At 42.1% G+C, this 20,235-nt stretch overlaps 1 protein-coding gene across 1 annotated transcript in view; it reads left to right on the forward strand.

Moving 5' to 3' along the window:
* The window catches only part of ANK3 (ankyrin 3), a 375,681-nt gene that overhangs the window by 251,603 nt on the left and 103,843 nt on the right, over window positions 1-20,235 (forward strand). Inside the window, exons 24-25 of the mRNA XM_052641329.1 lie at window positions 8,081-8,204; window positions 13,006-13,108. Coding sequence (XP_052497289.1) covers window positions 8,081-8,204; window positions 13,006-13,108 — 227 coding nt within the window. The remainder of the gene's footprint in view (window positions 1-8,080; window positions 8,205-13,005; window positions 13,109-20,235) is intronic.

Raw genomic sequence — 20,235 nt, forward strand, 5'->3', positions numbered from 1 at the left:
CACTGTCTCACCACTCAGAGTGGGGTGCAGGTCACCTGGGGGCTTGTTATTCATGCAGAATCTCAGGGCCAATGCCAGACCTATGGAATCAGCATCTGCATTTTCACAAGGTTCCGTGAAATTTGAGAAACACCACACTTGATAAAATATATCCCTTGAAATTTGAGAAACACTGCACTCATTCCTTGAATTCACTTGCTGAAGCGGATACTTTAAGTATGCTGGTAATAGCCACTAGGAAAACAGACATTGAATGCGGTATGATCAGTACTGCCGTTACATCGCTGGCATTTATTTACTAGGATCCTTTAGACGAGTGGTTCTCAAAGTGTCTTCTCCAGATCAGCTGCATCAGATTCACTGGGGAACTTGTCAGAAATGCAAGTTTTCAGGTGATTCGAAAGCATCCCCGAGGTTAGACCCACTGCTTTAGAACATTGGGAAGCAACCAGAAGTACCACACTAATAAGGTGCATCCCCTTCTTCCTGCCTTGTTGTTTCATTTCTTCTCTTCCATCTCTTTAAAGAAGCAAGCCAGTCAAATCTTTACATTGTTTCCTTTCTGTGTTTGCTGGATACTTGCTGATGCACATACACCACTTATACCTTTTCCAGTGTATGGAATACACAACCTATATGGCTTATCTGCAGTCTCTGTATTTTGTTTTGTTTTTTTAATTTTATTCATTTTTTGAATAGGTGATAGATGTGCGTGGTATAAAATTCCCAAGGTACAAGAGTTTACCGTGAAAAGTAAGTCTCCCTGCTTCTTTCTCCAGTAATAGAGTTCCTTTATCCAAGGCCAATCATTGAGCTTTCATCACAAACATTTATTGAGCACCTACTATGTGCCAGGCATTGTTCTGGGCACTGATATGGAACAAAACAGAAAAACTCCTGCCTTCACAGAGCTGACATTTCATTTACCGATTTCTTGTTGTATTTGTTCAGTAGCACAGAATTTGGCAGTAGTTAAAAGCAGGACTCTGGAGTCAAACCAACTGATTTTAAATCCAATATTCCCCATGTTCTAAGTGATCTCAAGCTATTTATTCTACCACTGTGAACTGGGTTTTCTTTGTCCTGAAATGGAGATAGCAATTCTATTCTGTAAGGTTGTTGTGAGAATTATACTTGTAAAGCACCAAACAGTGCCTGGAACAGAGTAAATGCTCAATAAATATAGGTGTTGATTATAATGATGTGATCTCATTCTACTGTTCCATAATGTAAACTAGAAATAGCTAGAGGATTTATTTTCTAGTAGTATCTATTTCCTCTCTTTGCTATGTGATGATCAAAAAAATCACTTTTTTTCAGAACAAGCACCATAAATTTGCCCTCTCAGTTCTGATCATTAACAGATTGATGATAAGACTGACTTCTATGAAGTAATCAACCTCTTTTTAAAAATCACTAGAGCGTAGAGACTGTCTTCCTCTTTATTCTTTTTAATCCAGCTTTTTTAAAAAATCCCATGTAATTTGGAGGTTTTTCTACTATTATTTCATTTGGAGGTATTTTGTACCATTATTTTCAGCTTTTTAATGTTATAAAGTACATTCCTTGGGGAGAGTGTGCATTTCACATCAGAGGGATTAAACACTTCCAAGCAAAGTTTCTGACAATACAATTTGACCTTAAGGAACATTTTTTGTGCTTCTAGTCCCCAACCAGATAGGAAAACTTTTTTAACCCCTGGAAAAGTAACAGAAGTATTCCTCAATGACAGTCTTAAGATGGAAAAGATTAGAACGAACAAAAAGGGGGAAAGAGAGAAGAAAAGAACTCCTAGGGCATGGAAAACATTTACATATTAAGCAAAGAACTGTTTCATTTATTTAGCATAAAAAAATTATTAGTGGGCATAATGAAAGATTGCAAGGAAGTTGCATTGGTTATTCCCCCATGTACTGATCCTGGACCAATGGGCTAAATTCTGAAAGGGAATGTGACCGACCACAGTCCTGATAACCATTTAATATATTCTTTTTTCGCCTTTGTCCCTGATTATATTTTGTATTATTTCCTGGCAGACTGGGTGTATGGATCTTTGAAAGGTTGACTGTAGTATAGGAAGCCTCTTCTCTTCACCTTGTCATGAAAAAAGGACTAGGAGGAGGGGATGCCTTGGGAATGGAAGTGAAATGCCTCTGAGGTAGATTTGGAGTGTTTTGTATTCTTCTTTAAACATTTTCCTGCCTCTGATATTTTATTGTCAAAAATGGGTTAACACAAGAACATCAGGGCTTGTAATTTTGAAAGGGATAAAGTCCCTTCTGGGATTCCCAGGTGGCTTAGTGGTAAAGAATCCCCCTGCCAATGCAGGAGATGCCAAAGCCATGGGTTGGAAGATCCCTTGGAGGAGGAAATGGCAACCCCCTCCAGTATTCTTGCCTGAGAAATCCCACGGACGAGGAACATGGGAGCTACGGTTCAAGGGGTGGTAAAGAGTCAGACACCACTGAGCGCATACACAGAAAGTCCCTTCCAAGCAGGCGAGGCTTCCTTGGGCGGCACCTGCCCGTGTGCTCTTCTCAGACTTTGTCTGCACTAATCATATGCCCCACTGCGGAGCTCACTCGGACTAGGGGTGCGTTAGGCAACCGGCGTGTGACCGCTTTGCCTTACTCCTGCAACTTGTCATTTCTCATTTGCCTCTGTTCCCACTACTTATTACCTTAAACTCAGTGGTTTAATTTATTATCATCATCTCATGGTTGGGTGAGTTAACGAGGCTCAGCTGGGTTCTTAAGATCTTTCAGGAGTTTGCAGTGAGATAGCAGCTGAGGGTAACTCAGTGGGCTGTTCCATGTGGCAGCATCATTCAGGGGTCTGTCACCTTGATTGGGATGGCTGGGACAGCTGAGAACTGACTGGCATCTCTCTCCATAGGGCTACCTTGACTCTCTTTACGCCTTTATAAGGGGTGGCCTCTTGGTACTCAAATTTCTTGCCTTGGGATTGACTCCTCCCCTTTGGAACAAGCACTCCAAAGAGACTCAGGCAGAAACTGCAAGGTGTCTCTGAACTCAAAGTTCAGAGTCATGTAAAATCACTTCCCCTGCATTTTACTGTTCAAAAATCAAACCAGCTCAAATGTAAACAAGTGCAGTATACAAGGCATGGATACCAGAAACTTGGTTCACTGGATGGGGTAAAGAGGGCATCTTTAGACACGAGCTACCACACCCTCTTTGCCAGAAAACAGTCAGACTTACCTTCAGCATAGCAGTTGTGCCATTGCGCCAGATGCTTCTAGGAAACATAAGCCCACACAAGTACCTGGTGGAGGTGGCTTAGTCACTAAGCCATGTCCGACTCTTGCGACCCCATGGACTGTAGCCTACCAGGCTCCTCTTTTCATGGGATTCTCCAGACAAGAATACTGGAGTGGATTGCCATTTCCTTCTCCAGAGGAACTTCCAAACCCAGGAATCAAACCCAGGTCTCCTGCATTGCAAGCAAATTCTTCACTGACTGAGCTACGAGGGAAGCCCCACACAAGTACTTAGTAAGCAAAAATTTATAGGGTTTGGTAATGTTTACCGTAACTAAATATATCTGATATTGTATGAGTGTTGTTTGTTCATAGAATTGCTTTTGTTTGCTTATATGCATTTGTACCTGTTGGTCAGAAGCTGCTACTGATAAAAATATTTTTGGATTATAGAATGGATTAGAGTAGTTACCCAGACACTCAACACAGTTCATCTCATTCCTTTCTAACCTTTGTATAGCTGTGTAGTGTACTGTACAATAATTATGGAATATTTTGTTCATTAAAATGAGAGTGTATTAATGTTATTCATTCATTCATTCAACCAACAGGTATTTGTTGAGTACCTATGATGAACCAGGCTCTGTGTCAGGCAGTGAAACCTGGGTTACTTGGTGCTATGTTGGGATTTTGCCCTGACTAGTATCAGTCTTAGCATTTTAAATATTAATTATATGAGTTCATGCATTCATATGTTTGGGCACTAAAGAAAGCAGATGTTTCAGAACAATAGTAACAGTTGGTGCTGACTACACCTTTCTTTGTGCGCTATTTCACCGAATCCCCCCAAGAGGTCTTAGGACAGAGGCAGCATTGATATCCAAGGTTCAGCCGAGGTTGAAAGTATGACTCAAGAGTCAACAGTATTCCTACTACACTAAACTGCATTAAAATAACACTTTTATTTCTAAATTCCGTGCCTTTTAAGAAAAATCTTCACCATTCGAAAATGGTGAATGCATAACTACTTAATTACTGTTACTTAATATTCATAAGACCACTTTAGTCATTGGCCAAATGTACTGACAGCTCCCATCCCCATCCCAACACTGGGCTTCTTTAGGCTTCGTACTGACCATTTCTGAGGCCTAAGAAGGAGATGTCAAAAAGAATAGAAACTTACTGAAATTTTATGTATCCCAGCCACCAAGCTTGGCATGCCAAAAGAGCACGAAGCTGCTGTGGCCTGTAGATGGGGGAAAAAAGTAAAATCATCAAGCTATTTAATAAAAGCGATCATGAATTCCAAAAATCTTGATGGAGCACTTACAATACGGCAAGCCCAGGACAATATGTGTTCTCACTCTCCCACGGGACAGACCAAGCAGATGTTTTTGCTGCCAATACACTCTGATACGGGAAACACACACGAGGGACACTCAAGAGGGTGAGTGGAGGAGGAGAAGAGTTCTAGAAAGACGCAAAGATTGGAGAAATTACTCAGGTGAAGAAGGAGGGGTGAAGGTTCCATCAAAGGAAGACACCCTAGGTAGTGGCTCAAAGTCTAAAGACGTTCAGAAATTCTAGGGACTGAAAGAATTCTGTGTAACAGAAGGGCAGGATGAGTGTGGAGGGGTGGCCGGAAAGCAGCTGGGCAAGAAGTCGTGAAGAAGGAAACTTTCCTCGCAGTCCTTGTTAGGAAGCTGGAATGAGTGGCCACCACTGAATCAGACTTTGCTGAGTAGTTTGGGGGTGGGGGCTGTTTGTTTGTTTTGTGTTTTGGCCGTACAGTGTGGCATGTGTGATCTTAGTTTCCTCACCAGGGATCGAACCCGTGCCCTCTGTCTTGGAAGCACTGAGTCTTAACCACTTGACTGTCAGGGAAGTCTTAGTAGGTTGGATTTTAAATGCATCTGTGGCAAACAGGTTAAAGTTCAGACATTTTCTCCGTTTTAACCATGACTTCCTCTTCCATTCTTTAGAGTTGGAAATGATTCTTTTTATTATGTTTATATTACTATTGGGGCGGGGGATATTTTTCAATATGTTTCAGGCATTGTAAATGGCTTCCCTTTTCATTCTGGGTATTTGCAATGTTGATTACAGCCGGGCAGATCGAATTCTAACGCCAGGTGTCATATCGTCTGAATATTAGATGAGTCATTATTTATGCATTGATCCAGGAGCAGCAAATCTGTTCCCCACCTCATCAGTTCTACGGATTCATGCTTCTGTATATTTAGGTAACCGTGCAAGAGATAGATGCAAAGTATGAAAAGGTGCTGCACACCCACTTCCTCCAAGATAATGTGGAAACCCTTTTGCCCTTTCTAGCCTGACTGTTCAGCTGAGGGAAAGCGATTGAAATTGCCTCTCCCGAGTGCCCAGGCGGCAGATGCAGAAGGCCCACGAGTTTTTCCCTCCACTGCCAACAGAAACAGGGTGGAGCAGCTGGGAAGGGAGGCCGGGAGCCCCAGAGAGAGGGGAACCGTGGCCTAACGCAGTGACGCTCCTCCTCAGCTGCCTCTAGCCCCTCGCAGCCAAGACCTCTCTCCAGCCAGCCCAAGCTCCCTCCGCCTCTCGCCTTCTGCGTCTCTCGCCTTCTGCAGGGACTCCTCGGGGAAGGAGGACCACTCAGTGACTTTGATCCCATCAGGGAGACGAAAGAGTTCCTGCAAGAGATAAAACAGAGCCTCCACTCCATTTCCCCCGCTTGTCTCACTTCCCCTTTCCTTCCACTCTAGAGAGAAACAGCAGTGATGAGTGCTTTCTCCGGCGCTGCTTGGGGAGCTCTTGCCGCTTCTCTCTGCCCCACGGTTTCCCAACCTCAATCCGAGGGCAGGCCCTCCCTCCCCTCTCTGCCTTTTTTTCCCTCCTTCCACCTGACAGGGACCATAAATAACCCTGGCTCCTGGTGTTCCCAGCTGAGAACAAAAAGTTATAAAGTTTGCCTGGAGCTCTCTGCCACTCCCTGCCGGGCCTCTGTTTTCTCCTGTTTTTCCTCTCTACCTGCGTTGGCCGTGTCTTTCTTCAGGTTGGAGAAGAGTCGCCTCCCCATGAAGCCCAGTGGCTCGCTTGCTGCCTCTCCCTAGATTTCAGGCTGTCGGCTACCCGATTAGGCACCGGGCACTGGTATCAAATTACCGAAAGTCTACACTGGAGCAGTCCTCATATTTACATACAAATAAGTCTGGGGCTCGCATTTATGTCACCATTCGGTTCTGCTAGAGGCTTGCCAGAGGAGTTGTTAATCCAATCAGAAGGAGTTTTAAAAGGATGTCTTCGGAGTGATCAAAAAGGATCTTGATCTCAATGAAATGTGGCCAGATTTGGGGGGGATTTTTTTTTTTCATCTGAAAAAAGATGTGTAATTCTTCAGTTGCTGGAGAGGAGACGAAGATGCTGAGAGGAACTCGGAGGTGGTGTTGAAGACCGCGGATCCAACCCAGGGATTGGTTTTTTGGGGGCTGATCTGGAGGTAGATTCTAAATCACTGTCTCAGGAATTCCTGGAAACATCAGGAAAACATTTGACCAGCCCAGCCTGGTGGAAATGGCTTTAACACAGAGTAAGAGCTTTCTTTAAGTTGTACTTGGTGTGTGCTGTTTTTGTTTCCTCCGTAGTGAATGTGCAAATAGCCCAGCTGTAAAGTAACTTAAAATAATCTCTTGGTTCTGGGTAGCTGTAGAAAGCTGATCTGTTTAGTTTTTACACTTGCAAAAACGGTAGTTGATAATGTATTTTTAGACTTGATTGGTAGTTTAAAAGCTGAGCTCTTGTGGTTTGCTGAGTTTAAATGAATGGAAATTATAAACGATGCTGAATGAAGGGCTGGAAAATAGAGCTGGAGTGGTGAAATTGCTTACCTTTGAGAAAACAGAAAACATACACGCCTTTGAAATCCTGTTCAGCCAGCCAGGCTCGTATCCAGTAGAACGAGAGTCGAGTCATAAAAAGGAGAAAAGAGTTTGCCTATTTGTGGAAGGAACTTTTCCACAGCCCATGCTACATTTTGTAAAGGATGGGAAATGTCCCAGAGGGCAAAAGGCATCTGGAAAACCTGCCCGGTCACTCCTGGAATGTGTTTTTTTTTTTCCGCGTGAGATCATGTTATGCCTGTGTAGCTAGTAAAAGTATTCTATGCACTTACTCTGTATAGATGGTTCAAGAACAGTTTATTTCTTTCCAGCTGTTGAAGCCCCAATTTGATCTCTGTTGAGGGTAGAGCCACTTTCTGAGCAGGGTTCATACACCGGGGCAGCTGTACTGAGCTGTTCATTTGATAGATTTCGAAACAGTTCAATGTGGATGTGTTTCAAGGTTTCCCCAGTTGAGCAGTTCTAATTCAAATTAAATCACTTGCCAGTTATTTACATAACCCCAAGCTGAAATCCTGGTTGTGAGAAAACCATTTAAAATAAAGTTAGTTCTCTTCCCACAGAAAATTTCCAGAACAGGGAAGAAGAGGTGCCTCTTATTTTGCAATCCAGGTCCATTCAAACAAACTGCCCTCATCATGGTCAGGCCAGGAAAACTCAAGCTGACACAAGAGATGAACCTTTCTAGTTGGCTAGGGCTTGAGGCAGGGACAAGGAAGATAAGGAAATGTTTTAAAATTGGTGCCTAGTGCCAGGAGCTCTTTCTGCTGCTTAAATTCACTCTTGAAATGATGAACTAACCTCTGCCTCTACTTTCTCCTTCTAAAGGGCAGTTACAAATATTATCCAGGGGATGGGGGCGGGGGGAATAAACATGAGAAAATGGACGATTAGCTAATGACCAGGGGAGCAGTTTTCTGCCCAAACAGGCACATTTTCAGAAAGGAAGCTCCTGATTCGGGCTTGCTTTGTGCATCCACAGGTGAAGATGCAATGACGGGAGACACGGACAAGTATCTCGGGCCGCAAGACCTTAAGGAGCTGGGCGACGATTCTCTGCCTGCAGAGGGCTACATGGGCTTTAGTCTGGGGGCCCGTTCTGCCAGGTATTTCGCTGTTGCTCTTTACTCGCAGTCAATTTCAAACAACCGTGATGTCATAAACTGAAACCATTTTCATTTTTCACATTATCCCCACAAGTGCCCTTGGGGTAAGGATGTGAATTTGGTGAAATGCACACATGCTCTGCTATTTTCTTTTGTGGTTTTCAGTCTTTAATTTTATGTGAGTGAACGTGTTAATTGTTTGTTCCGTTTTTCCCTACCTGGCAGTCATGCTTCAAGCATAATATAGCAAAAGAGTTCCCTGACAGAATGAGGAGAACCAATCTGGGTCACATGTTTTAAAAATGAGTTTTGTTCTATAAAGAACTAAAGAAAGAAAGAAAAATCCCATTTTCCCATAAGTAAGAAATATTTGTGTTGATTCTTCACTATACTCTTTTCATGACTGAAAGAACGATTTTTGATTGCAACTTTAAAAGAGTGCATTCTTGGGAAAGAATACATATCGCTTATTGGAATTGCCTAGCAACTATTTGAGCATCTCTTCAAAAGCTCTGCCATTTGTTCGTTTACAAGGGACATGTTAAAGGTGAAACGGTGACTTAATCAGAAGTCAGAGGCAGGAATGGTGGCAAATTCAGTGCTGAAAACTGAAGCATAAAGCTTTTGTATGTGGAAAACCTTGGCTCCCGCCTGACCTGGTTGAAAGGAACAGGACCTTGTCCAGAATTTGGAGACTTCTTTACCCTGGTTGGATTAACAGCATGTGTGCTGACAGTCAAGTTATTTTTAAGCTAATAATTAAACCTTCTGAGTTAGAGCCCTGGGGACATTTTCCTATAGTTTAAAATTTTGTCGTGAAAAGTTTCGTTGTCTGATAGTAAATGGCACTTCCCACAAAGTAAACCTGGGAGTTTTTTCTCAGTGTCATTGATACGGACAGTTTTAGACTCAGAATTGATTTTTCTTTGAGTCAGTCTTTTTTTTTCTTTTTTTCCTTAATAGAATTTGAAACCTCATGTAACTTAATCAACTTTTGACTTTATACATATATTTATAGAAGGCCTTAAAATCTTTTTGCAGCAGATGTCATTAATGACAAGAGGAAAAGGAGTTTCTAGAAAGATGTCATATTTCAGTTAATCACAGATAACAAGTTACAACTGAAAATGTGCAGAATCTTAAAGGACCTTAAGGAAAACTGTTTAGAGACGTAATAGCTTTAGTAATCCAATAACTAGCTGATTCGATTCCTCAGATAATACATAAAAGCCACATTTCATGACTCAGTCATTTGTGTGTAGGGAATTGTAGCAGCTGACCTCCAGTGAGAGGTGAAACCAGAATATTGTCTCTTATAAACTTTCCACAAGGCAGTTCTGAGGCTTTCATACTTCTAGTTTGGATTGCACCATTCCTCTTTGTTGCTATTATATGTAACTCATTTTTTGACATTGGCAACTGATGTTATGCTCAGAGGCAAATTTTTAAAAAATCTCCAAAGCTGATGTGTTTTTTAAAGTACTGTTAGCGTATTACCAAGTATAATATTCTGAGTGTAACATTTAAAAAGGAATACATTAAATGTGTAACTCATCCAAACCATAACATTTTTTTTCTTTTTTCCTGTCTGATTTCTTTTTTTTTTTTTGCTTTCTACTTCTCCTGTTTTTTCTAAAAATACTTAAAAATAGTCCCAAGATCAGGTAAGAAGATATGGCGCTCTGATGGTGCTTCTCCGCCTTCCCAGCTCATTTTCTCGCCTTTGTTTTCTCGTCATTTTGTGCTGTGCTGTGGTGCCGTGTGCTTTTTCTGTTTTTATTTCTCTGCTCAGCTTTAGAAAATCAGTTTTGTGATTTGGGAAAATAAGCAAGTAGCTAAATGTGTAATAAATAATGTAACTTATGCAAAGTTAACTGAATACATGAGGAATTTTGTTCCCCTTAACATAAAAGTTGTGTAGTGCATGAAGTAACTGGAGAGATTGCCCTAGGTTTATAGGCAGAGCCTTGACTGGAAGGACTGTTTGCTGAGTGCTGTTATCTTTGAATTGTGCTGGGTACATTAAGATAACTTCAGAATTCTGAGGCATGTGTTTTTCTAACACTTCCTCTGCTTAACACTTAGAGTATACCGATGGCTACAGATAATATCCTTGACCTCAGTGAAAAACAATGTAATGCTTTCCAGACCCCCATGCAAATAATCTCTCATTTAAGTAGCTGAAAGCACTTCGATGTGTTAAGGATTCACGCTGAAGCTTGACGCCTTTAATGGGCTCTCCATCTACCTAATGTAAGTTGGTCAGGAGTAGGAATTTTGTCCAGTGAAGACATCTTTAGACGTTTCCACTGATGGCTCCCAATTCTAGGCTCTGCTCGTTCATTTACTCTCCTACAGTAGTTGAAAGAAAGAAGATTTTGTTTTTTTTTAAAATGAATACATCTTAGAGATGTTTAAGGACTAAACTTAAAATTAATATGTAAACATTAAAAAAAACTTTTAAGTATTTGTTCACATGTACAATAAAACCATTTCACATACCACCAATATTAATATCTGCCTTGGGAACCATAATTGAGAGAAATTAATATCTGTATTGAACAGTGCAGATTGAGTTACATGTCCATCACTCTGTTGGAAAAGAAAGTTCTGTTGGATAATGTCGAGTTAGAAAGTAGAAAGACAATTCCTGCTTTTAGGAAGCTTATATTGCATCTGAGAGAAGGCATGGGGCTAGAAACAGGAAAACAACAACAAAAGTTTGCAATAAAAACAGGGGGAAAAAAAGTGATGGGTCGTGACTGGGCACTGGAGGCCCGACTATGTAAGAGGTCAGAGGCACGTGGCTTACTAAGTAAGCTCTAGGCAAGGATAATGCTCACTTTCTTCTTTTCCTTTTATATCCAATTTCTAATATTGTGTCCTGCCCATAATAGTCACTTAGTAAGTATCTGCTCGAAACACTTAATAATGACTCTGTAGAATGATGTCTGTTTTAGAGAAAGTAAGGCTCTCATCCTAGGAGCACGTACCAAGCCATTTGTGTAGACACTTGAAATAAAGCCTATCATTCAGGGGCCTCTGTATCTTGATATAAAAATACCTCCTTTGGGATAGTCTGTAGTACACCCAAAATATATCCATATATGCCTTCAGTATTCTGTGCTTGCACAATATTTTATGCAAACACAGAATCATTTCTTAGGTATGTCCCCTTTGCTCTTTTCTCTGACAAGCACAGACGAAGCAGGGCTGAGGCCAAAGTCTGACCAACGTTGCTGGTAAAGATTCAAGCAGCCACGTTTGGATTCAGACATTTTACTACTCCCTAGGCGGGGCCAACTTGCCTCCACACCAGGCCCTTGTCCTCCACACCAGGAAAGATGACACCAAAACCAAAGGGGCTGTATGTCTACACATTAGCTGTGAGCTTCCCCATCGCTGAGGAGCCCGTTCTAGAAGGCCGGCTCAGCAGTCTCGTATTCTGCAGCTGTCTTTCAAGGACGGTGAGACAGGAAGCCTCAGACCACTTTCAAAACAGGAGTCAATGAGAAGCCACCTCATGACCACCTACCTGGTAGGGAGGCAAGGGGCCCTGAAGCAGCTTCTCACAAGACTCCATGCTCTGTGCTCCTGAAGGATCACCAGGGTTCTGCCAGTGCTTATATGAGCTGCCACTCCAGTCTGCCTGGATATTATGTAGCTATATGTAGATACGTGGATATATGTAAAGTTACTAGGATCCCTTACTCTATTGGTTTCTTTTTTTTTTAATCAAAATATAACTGACAAATAAACATTATATTAATTTCAGGTACATGACATAGTGGTTCCACATTTGTATATATTGCAAAACAAGCACCATAACAGTAACACCCATCACCACACATAGTTACACTTTTTTTTTTAGGATGACAAATTTTAAGGTCTCACTTAGCAACTTTCAAAAATGCGAAACAGTGTTATAAACTATAGTCAGCATGCTGTACATTAAGTCCTCAGGTCTTATTCATTTTATAACTGGAAGTTTATACCTTTTGACCACCTTCACCCATGTTGCCCATCCCCCAAGCCTTCTTGATATGAGTTTAGAGGTCAAGGTGGTAAGTGGCACTTTAGGACATCAGGAGTCCTGCACTCTGGGAAGTTCAGAGACTGCATAGAATTTTGAGAAAGACTAGGAAGGAGAAGAGCAGAAGAAGCAAAGCTAAAAAGAGTACAGTAAGAGAAGGCAAGATAATCGTGTATGGAGTTTGAATTTTTCACAGCCAGAAAGATGGCAGCAAAGATCATGTCAGGATAACACTTTTGTTTCTTTATGTTTTCCATGAGAAGCAATTGCAAACCAGAGCGCTCAGTAGGTTAAGCCTGCATCTAGTTCCCAGATTCTTATTAACAGATGCATTTATAGCAACAAAATTCCACTAAATAGTGTGAGACAGACGAACATGGACCAGAAAGAGAGGAGGCTCTCAAAGAAGATTTTAACAAAGAAAAAATCTCTCCAGCTATCAAATTACCTAGAGTCATCCGGTTCTCCTGAATTGTCATGTTGGTTCAGTTGTCACAGAGAAACATCCAAAGTCTTCCTATATTTCATCTTCTCACAGACTGAATACCAGACAGCCTAATTTTAAGCAAAACCTGATCATGAGGTTACCTAAGCTTAAGAAATTTCCTCAAGTATAAGGAAGTTTATTTTTGACCATGTCTTTTCAAGAACGATTTTGGTTGATATTTTGAGCCATCTTGCCTGTTCGGAAAGTTGCATGCATTAATGTTCTTTTACCCATCTCATCATCATCTCCCCCTCTTGAATGGTTAACTGTAACTACAACAGCCTCCGCTCCTTCAGCTCGGATAGGTCTTACACCTTGAACCGAAGCTCCTACGCCCGGGACAGCATGATGATTGAGGAACTACTGGTGCCATCCAAAGAGCAGGTATGTGTTCTTTCTCAAACCTTCTTTCATTGTTAAGCTTTCGTTTTTTATGACTGAATCACATGTCGCATGACAGAAACTCTATTTCTGCAAGTTTGATTTTGCCTTTGTAAGTCTTCCTATACTGTCAGTTAAAGAAAAAGTCAGGGATTTCCCTGGCGGTGCAGTAGTTGAGACTCCACACTTCCACTGCAGGGGCACAGGTTCAATCCCTGGTTGGGGAACCAGGATCATACATGCCGCAGTGTGTGGCCAAAAAAAAGAAGGGAAAAAAAAAAAAAATCAGTTGTACCATAAATCGAAATATCCCTCTCTTCTGCAGATCAGTCTCTCAGATCCCACAGAGAGGAATTTAAAGAAGTCCTAGGAAAGGCATGGATACCTTTCTCATTTCTTAGTCAAGTCTTTCAGTTTTTTAAAAAAGAGAGTTAATAATAGTGAAAGTGAAGTCGCTCAGTCGTGTCCGACTCTTTGCAACCCAGTGGACTGTAGCCTACCAGGCTCTTCTGTCCATGGAATTTTCCAGGCAACAGTACTGGAGCGGATTGCCATTTCCTTCTCCAGGGGATCTTCCCAACCCAGGGATTGAACCCAGGTCTCCCGCATTGTAGACAGACGCTCTACCATCTGAGCCAATAATAACTGGTAGCTAAAGTTGCTGACATTATCCACACGAATGCTTGATTCTGCTCAACAGTGTATGGGTGTTGGAATTTGCTGAAATTGTTTTTAGCAAGTCATAGATTAGATTGGGCCCATAGATGTTTTTGGCCCATTAGCTCCAAAGCTGCCTGGGATGGGCTTTCTCAAGATGTGCTAGTATTCTGCTTTCTGCTAGAATCTTTGTTTGGTTAATTTGGTATTTATCCAATGCCTTCTTTCCAATAACTGTGGCTCAATAGATACTGGTTTATTGTAGGAAGTCCTAGTAACAGAATCTTGCTTCCTGTGGGCTCAGGATGGATCATTAGTCTAGATACATACACATAATACCTGGTTTTAAATGTGCAGTCAGGAGCTGGTGATGGATGAAACTGTTTGGACCATAAAACTAAGTTTGAAGGTGGCCTATAATAGTTAAACAATGTACATGGTGAAATTATGCTGGATTTACTGATTCACTACATAATAAAGGTAAATTGGGGCAGATGAATAAGTAATAAACATTTATCATCACCAAGTTAGGTACCACACTTTGGTGGGGGAGGAGGTCCCACCTGTCTGGAGATGCTGACTTCCAGAAACAGATGTACATGGTACTTCACAAGGTCCACAGTACATATTTTTTAAAGCTTTTTTTTTTTTTAAGTTCTTTCTTTCTTTCTTTGCTTTTGGTTGTGCTGGGTCATCATTGATGTGTGGGCTTTTCTTCGGTTGCAGTGAGTGGGGGCTGATCTCTAGTTGCCATACACAGGCTTCTTGAGGACCATCGGCTCCAGGATGCGTGGGCTTCAGTAGTTGTGGTTCTTACCTGCTCACAGCATGCTCCGGGATCTTCCTGGCTCAAGGATCAAACTCGTGTCTCCTACATTGGCAGGCAGAATCTTTACCACTGAGCCACCAGGGAAGCCCCCACAACATATTTTAACACTTTTATACTCTCTAGAACATTCTTAGCAAGCAGGCCTTACAAAGATGACTATAATGGCTATTCAGTGTTCGGTCAAACAAAACACCGTTTGTAGAATGATTATAGGAGCATGCCATAATTGAAGTGGGTGTTAGCACAGAGAAGACACTTATCTCAAATAATGAACCTAAGCTCTTAGGTGTAAAGTGTAGCCTAGGTTGTGGTTTTCTGAAGAACTTTATGCTTGGGTGGCTATGGTCATTCTCCTAGTTGGGTGATTCTGATCTCTTTATGTTCCCAGTTGAAATGAAATATTATTTCATTCACCATCACCTCCACCACCCCCGTGACCCCATCCCCACCACTATCACCTCCACCACCTCCATGACCCCATCCCCACCACCATCACCTCCACCGCCCCCGTAACCCCATCCCCACCACCATCACCTCCACCGCCCCCGTGACCCCATCTCCACCACCATCACCTCCACCACCGTGACCCCATCCCCACCACCATCACCTCCACCGTCCCCATGACCCCATCCCCACCACCATCACCTCCACCGCCCCCATGACCCCATCCCCACCACCATCACCTCCACTGCCCCCATGACCCCATCCCCACCACCATCACCTCCACCGCCCCCATGACCCCATCCCCACCACCATCACCTCCACCACCGTGACCACCCCTTTTACCACCATAGTTAGCAGTCTCTCAGTTTCTGCCTGTCAGCCTTAAGGAAAATGCAAATGTTTGCAATGCTACAAGCCTACAAACAAGCTTCTGAGGGTTCTTACACCACCGCCTGCTAAACTACTACCAAGATCTTCTTAATCAGGTAGCAGGGTGGGGCAGCATTTACTCAGAATGAAGGATTTGTGAGAAAGAAATGAACTTTTGAGGTGAAGCTGGTGTTCTTTTGGACTTCCCGTGTGGCTCAGACGGTAAAGCGTCTGTCTACAATGCGGGAGACCTGGGTTCGATCCCTGGGTCGGGAAGATCCCCTGGAGAAGGAAATGGCAATCCACTCCAGTACTATTGCCTGGAAAATCCCATGGACAGAGGAGCCTGGTGGGCTACAGTCCACGGGGTCGCAGAGAGTCGGACACGACTGAGCGACGTTCCTGTTCCTGTTCCTGGTGTTCTTTCTTATGGTTTGTTGCTGCTCCAGTTTCAAGGACACCTCTGTGGACATCACAAACCCCCCTGTAGACCAGTCAGAAGAAAGGGGAGCTTAGGATACCTTCACATTGTTACTAATAATTATGAAGTTGCTAACCACAGAAGCAGATAGTTGCTTTCTTTAATGGCAACAGAGAATCTGTGGTCTGACAGGCATTTCTCATGGGACTAGCATGTTTAATAAACACATCACATGACTCCAGGAAAAATTTACTGGAGACTTGGAAAAAAGATACAAATGGCATAAAGACATTTTAGGGTCAGTTGGTGGCATTTGAAAACATACTGGCTATACTATTAGGAAATTATTGTTCATTTTCCTAGCAGTGATAATAGTATTGAAGCTATACAGGGGAATATCTCTCTTCCAGGGGTATGCATGTTGAAATTTTAAATAATGAAGTAATCTTTAAGTCTGCTATTGATTTTCAAATGGTTCAGCCAAAAGTGTATATGCATGGAGAGAGAGAAGAAAATCAAATATGACAAAATGCTCACTGTTGAATCTAGGTTGAGTGTCTGTAAGTATTACTTATATAGCTTTTTCAACTTTTTTATTTGTATAAAATAAAATAAGAATTTGGAGAAAAGGGGAGGACAAATTCTGAAAGAGGTATAGCAACTTATTTAGTCCCTAATGTTTCATTTATTACAGAAGAGAAAAAGAAGACTTAATTCCTCAGAAGACAGGCTTTATTTCTGAGGAAAGAGTCTAGTTACACTGGGCACGATTCATGAGCAGCATTTACTTCAGAAGTGCATTTAAATACTTTGTTAGAATTAAGTGACAAAAAATATTAGTTTATGTCTATCATGTCTCAAAATCTGCATGTGTAAAATTTTAAAATGGAGTTTCTCCATGGTGTTGATTTTGTCTGAAAGCATGCAAGAAATCTTAAATATTTATAATTCCTAAAGCAGTGATATATGACTTAGTGTCAGATTTTTTTTTTTTTTTCCTTAGTGTCAGATTTAAAACTGCCCTATCATTGCCCAGTTAAAATTGCTTTGACAAGTAAAGGTGAAAAATGAATAAAAATTAACTCACCATGAATTTCTTGTTTTTTGGTTTTTTTGCACTGGTAGAGCTCACCCATACAAGCACAGCTACCTCTTTATTATCCGGCTGTTGATGAATCAGTTTGCACATTAACCACAGTTAAGTGGAGTTGAGACCCAGGATGGTGAACACAGACCTGCCACCCCAGGTTCCTGAAAACCTGTGCAGATTTGAGGGCAGGTGTGGAGGCCAGAGCTGAGGAGCAGAGTTGGGAGAAGGAAGCCATCCCCATCCCCTGCTGGCTCTTAGTCATGATTAGTCCATAAACCACTTAATCCCCTTATGGATATCAAGAGTGGACTCTTTTGTACTGTAATACTGGGTTATCCAGGAACTCTATATTCCTTTACCTTCCCTTCACTTTGCAATCAAGAGTCACATGTAGTGGTGGCCTAAATGGGAAGGAAATCCAAAAAAAGAAGGGATTAGGTAAACCCATAGCTGATTCATTTTGCTGTCAGCAGAAACTAACACAACACTGTAGAGCAACTATGCTCTAATAAAAATTAATTTAAAAAGAAAAAGTAAAAGAAATTCAGAAAGATGAAGAAACTGAGGTACAAGCAGCTGAAGTAACTCACCGCAGGGGACACGGCTGATAAATGGCAGAGTCACTAGCCATAGAGCCCTATGTTGCCTTCTTTTTGCCTTCTTTATTTAAAGGAAGTTTTATTGAAGTCTAGAAGGCAATGGCAACCCACTCCAGTACTCTTGCGTGGAAAATCCCATGGATGGAGGAGCCTGGTGGGCTGCAGTCCATGGGGTCTCGAAGAGTTAGACACGGCTGAGCGACTTCATTTTCACTTTTATGCATTGGAGAAAGAAATGGCAACCCACTCCAGTGTTCTTGCCTGGAGAATCCCAGGGACGGCGGAGCCTGGTGGGCTGCTGTCTATGGGGTCGCACAGAGTCGGACACGACTGAAGCGACTTAGCAGCAGCAGCAGTTGATTTACAGTGTTGCTTTAATTTCTTCTGTACAGCAGAGTGACTTGAATATACATATATATTTAACACTACTCCACGCTCAGTCTGCACTGCTCCATGTGGGAAGGGAGTCAGCTAAGACCATTATACTCTGCCCTCCAGGATCTCAGACTTGTTAGTATTCTTAACATGGGTGTGGTGCCATCCTCTGCATTCGCTTTTTTTTTTTTTGGCATGCAAGATTATATTTAGACACATGTTCTTTATTATGCTTGTTTCTAATTCTAGTAATAAGTTCTTATTGAATGTGCTTTAAAAGGAACTGACAACATTTCCAGTTTATATTCAGCAACAAGTTATGAAAATTATGAAGAAAGTGATTATACTAAAAATTAGGGCATAGAAGGTGTCATTAAAGGAATGGAAATAGTTGACCTTTACATAGATATAAAGCAGAAATAGTAGTGGTCTAAAAATATTGTGCAGGCTACCCAGTTAATTACACTTCCTTTGAATGACCCTAAAAGTTGTTGCAATGTGTACTGTAGGCAGAAACATTTAAATCAGTATGATTTCTGGTAGTTATTCAAAGATGGAATAGGAGCAGAAAGCACTTAGAATTCCCAGCCCACTCTCTTTAGGTGGCGGTGACCGCATCTGATGCTCCTACACCTGTACCTTAACTCATGTGTGCTGTGTGCTCTCACTTCAGTCGTGTTCGACTCTTTACGATCCTATTGACTGCCAGGCTCCTCTGTCCATGGAATTCTCCAGGCGAAAATACTGCAGTGGGTGGCCATGCCCTCCTACAGGGGTATCTTCCTAATCCAGGGATCAAACCCGCGTCTCTTATGTCTCCTGCATTGGCAGATGGTTTCTTTACCACTAACGCCACCTGGTGTCATTTAGAAGGGGCTGAATTCCTCCCTCTCCTCTCCTCCAAGGATGGGCCTCCATTCTGGCTATTCAGAGGATCCCTTGTCCTGGATTACAAAGACTACATCAGAGTGAAATATAAAATCCCAGCCAGTCTAATGAGAGTTTGTTCAGCCTTTGGGGTTGCTAAACTGAAAGGTGATATAAACCCAAAGAGGGCTAGAGATGGAGCATGAAGATGAACCATTCCTACCTCTTTGGGGCAGTAGCTAGACCCAGTCATGCCTGATGTTGCACCACCCAGACTTTCCCATTATATAAACCAGTACATTAATCTCAATCTGCCCCCACCGCCTGAGGTTTTAAGCCAGTTTAATTTGGGCTTCTGTCCTCACTAATATGCTGGCTATTCAGTTCAGTTCAGTCGCTCAGTCGTGTCTGACTCTTTGTGACCCCATTGCAGCATGCCAGGCTTCCCTGTCCATCACCTACTCCCAGAGCTTGCTCAAACCCATGTCCATTGAGTCGGTGATGCCATCCAGCCATCTCATCCTCTGTCATCCCCTTCTCCTCTTGTCTTCAATTTTCCTAGCATCAGGGTCTTTTCCAGTGAGTCAGTTCTTTGCATCAGGTGGCCGAAGTATTGGACTTTCACCTTCAGCATTAGTCTTTCCAAAGAATATTCAGGACTGATTTCCTTTAGGATGGACTAGTTGGATCTCCTTGCAGTCCAAGGGACTCTCAGGAGTCTTCTCCAACACCACAGTTCAAAAGCATCAATTCTTTGCCGCTCAGCTTTCTTTATAGTCCAATTCTCACATCCATACATGACTATGAGAAAAACCATAGCTTTCACTAGACGGGACCTTTGTTGGTAAAGTAATGTCTCTGCTTTTTAACATGCTGTCTGGGTTAGTCATAGCTTTTCTTTCAAGGAGCAAGCATCTTTTAATTTCATGGCTGCAGTCACCATCTGCAGTGATTTTGGAGCCCAAGAAAATAAAGTCTCTTCCTGTTTCCATTGTTTCCCCATCTATTTGCCATGAAGTGATGAGACTGAATGCCATGATCTTAGTTTTCTGAATGTTGAGCTTTAAGCCAACTTTTTCACTCTCCCCTTTCACTTTCATCAAGAGGCTCTTTAGTTCCTCTTCACTTTCTCCCATAAGGGTGGTGTCATCTGCACATCTGAGGTTATTGATATTTCTCTCAGTAATCTTGATTCCAGCTTGTGCTTCCTCCAGCCTGGCATTTCGCATGATGTACTCTGCATAGAATTTAAATAAGCAGGGTGACAATATGCAGCCTTGACAGACTCCTTTCCCAGTTTGGAACCAGTCTGATGTTCCATGTTCGGTTCTAACTGTGGCTTCTTGACCTGCATACAGATTTCTCAGGAGGCAAGTAAAGTGGTCTGGTATTTCTATCCCTTGAAGGATTTTCCAGTTTGTTGTGATCTACATAATGAAAGGCTTTGGCATAATCAATAAAGCAAAAATAGATGTTTTC

This window comes from Budorcas taxicolor, chromosome 5 (genome assembly GCF_023091745.1).
Source record: "Budorcas taxicolor isolate Tak-1 chromosome 5, Takin1.1, whole genome shotgun sequence".
NCBI lineage: Eukaryota > Metazoa > Chordata > Mammalia > Artiodactyla > Bovidae > Budorcas > Budorcas taxicolor.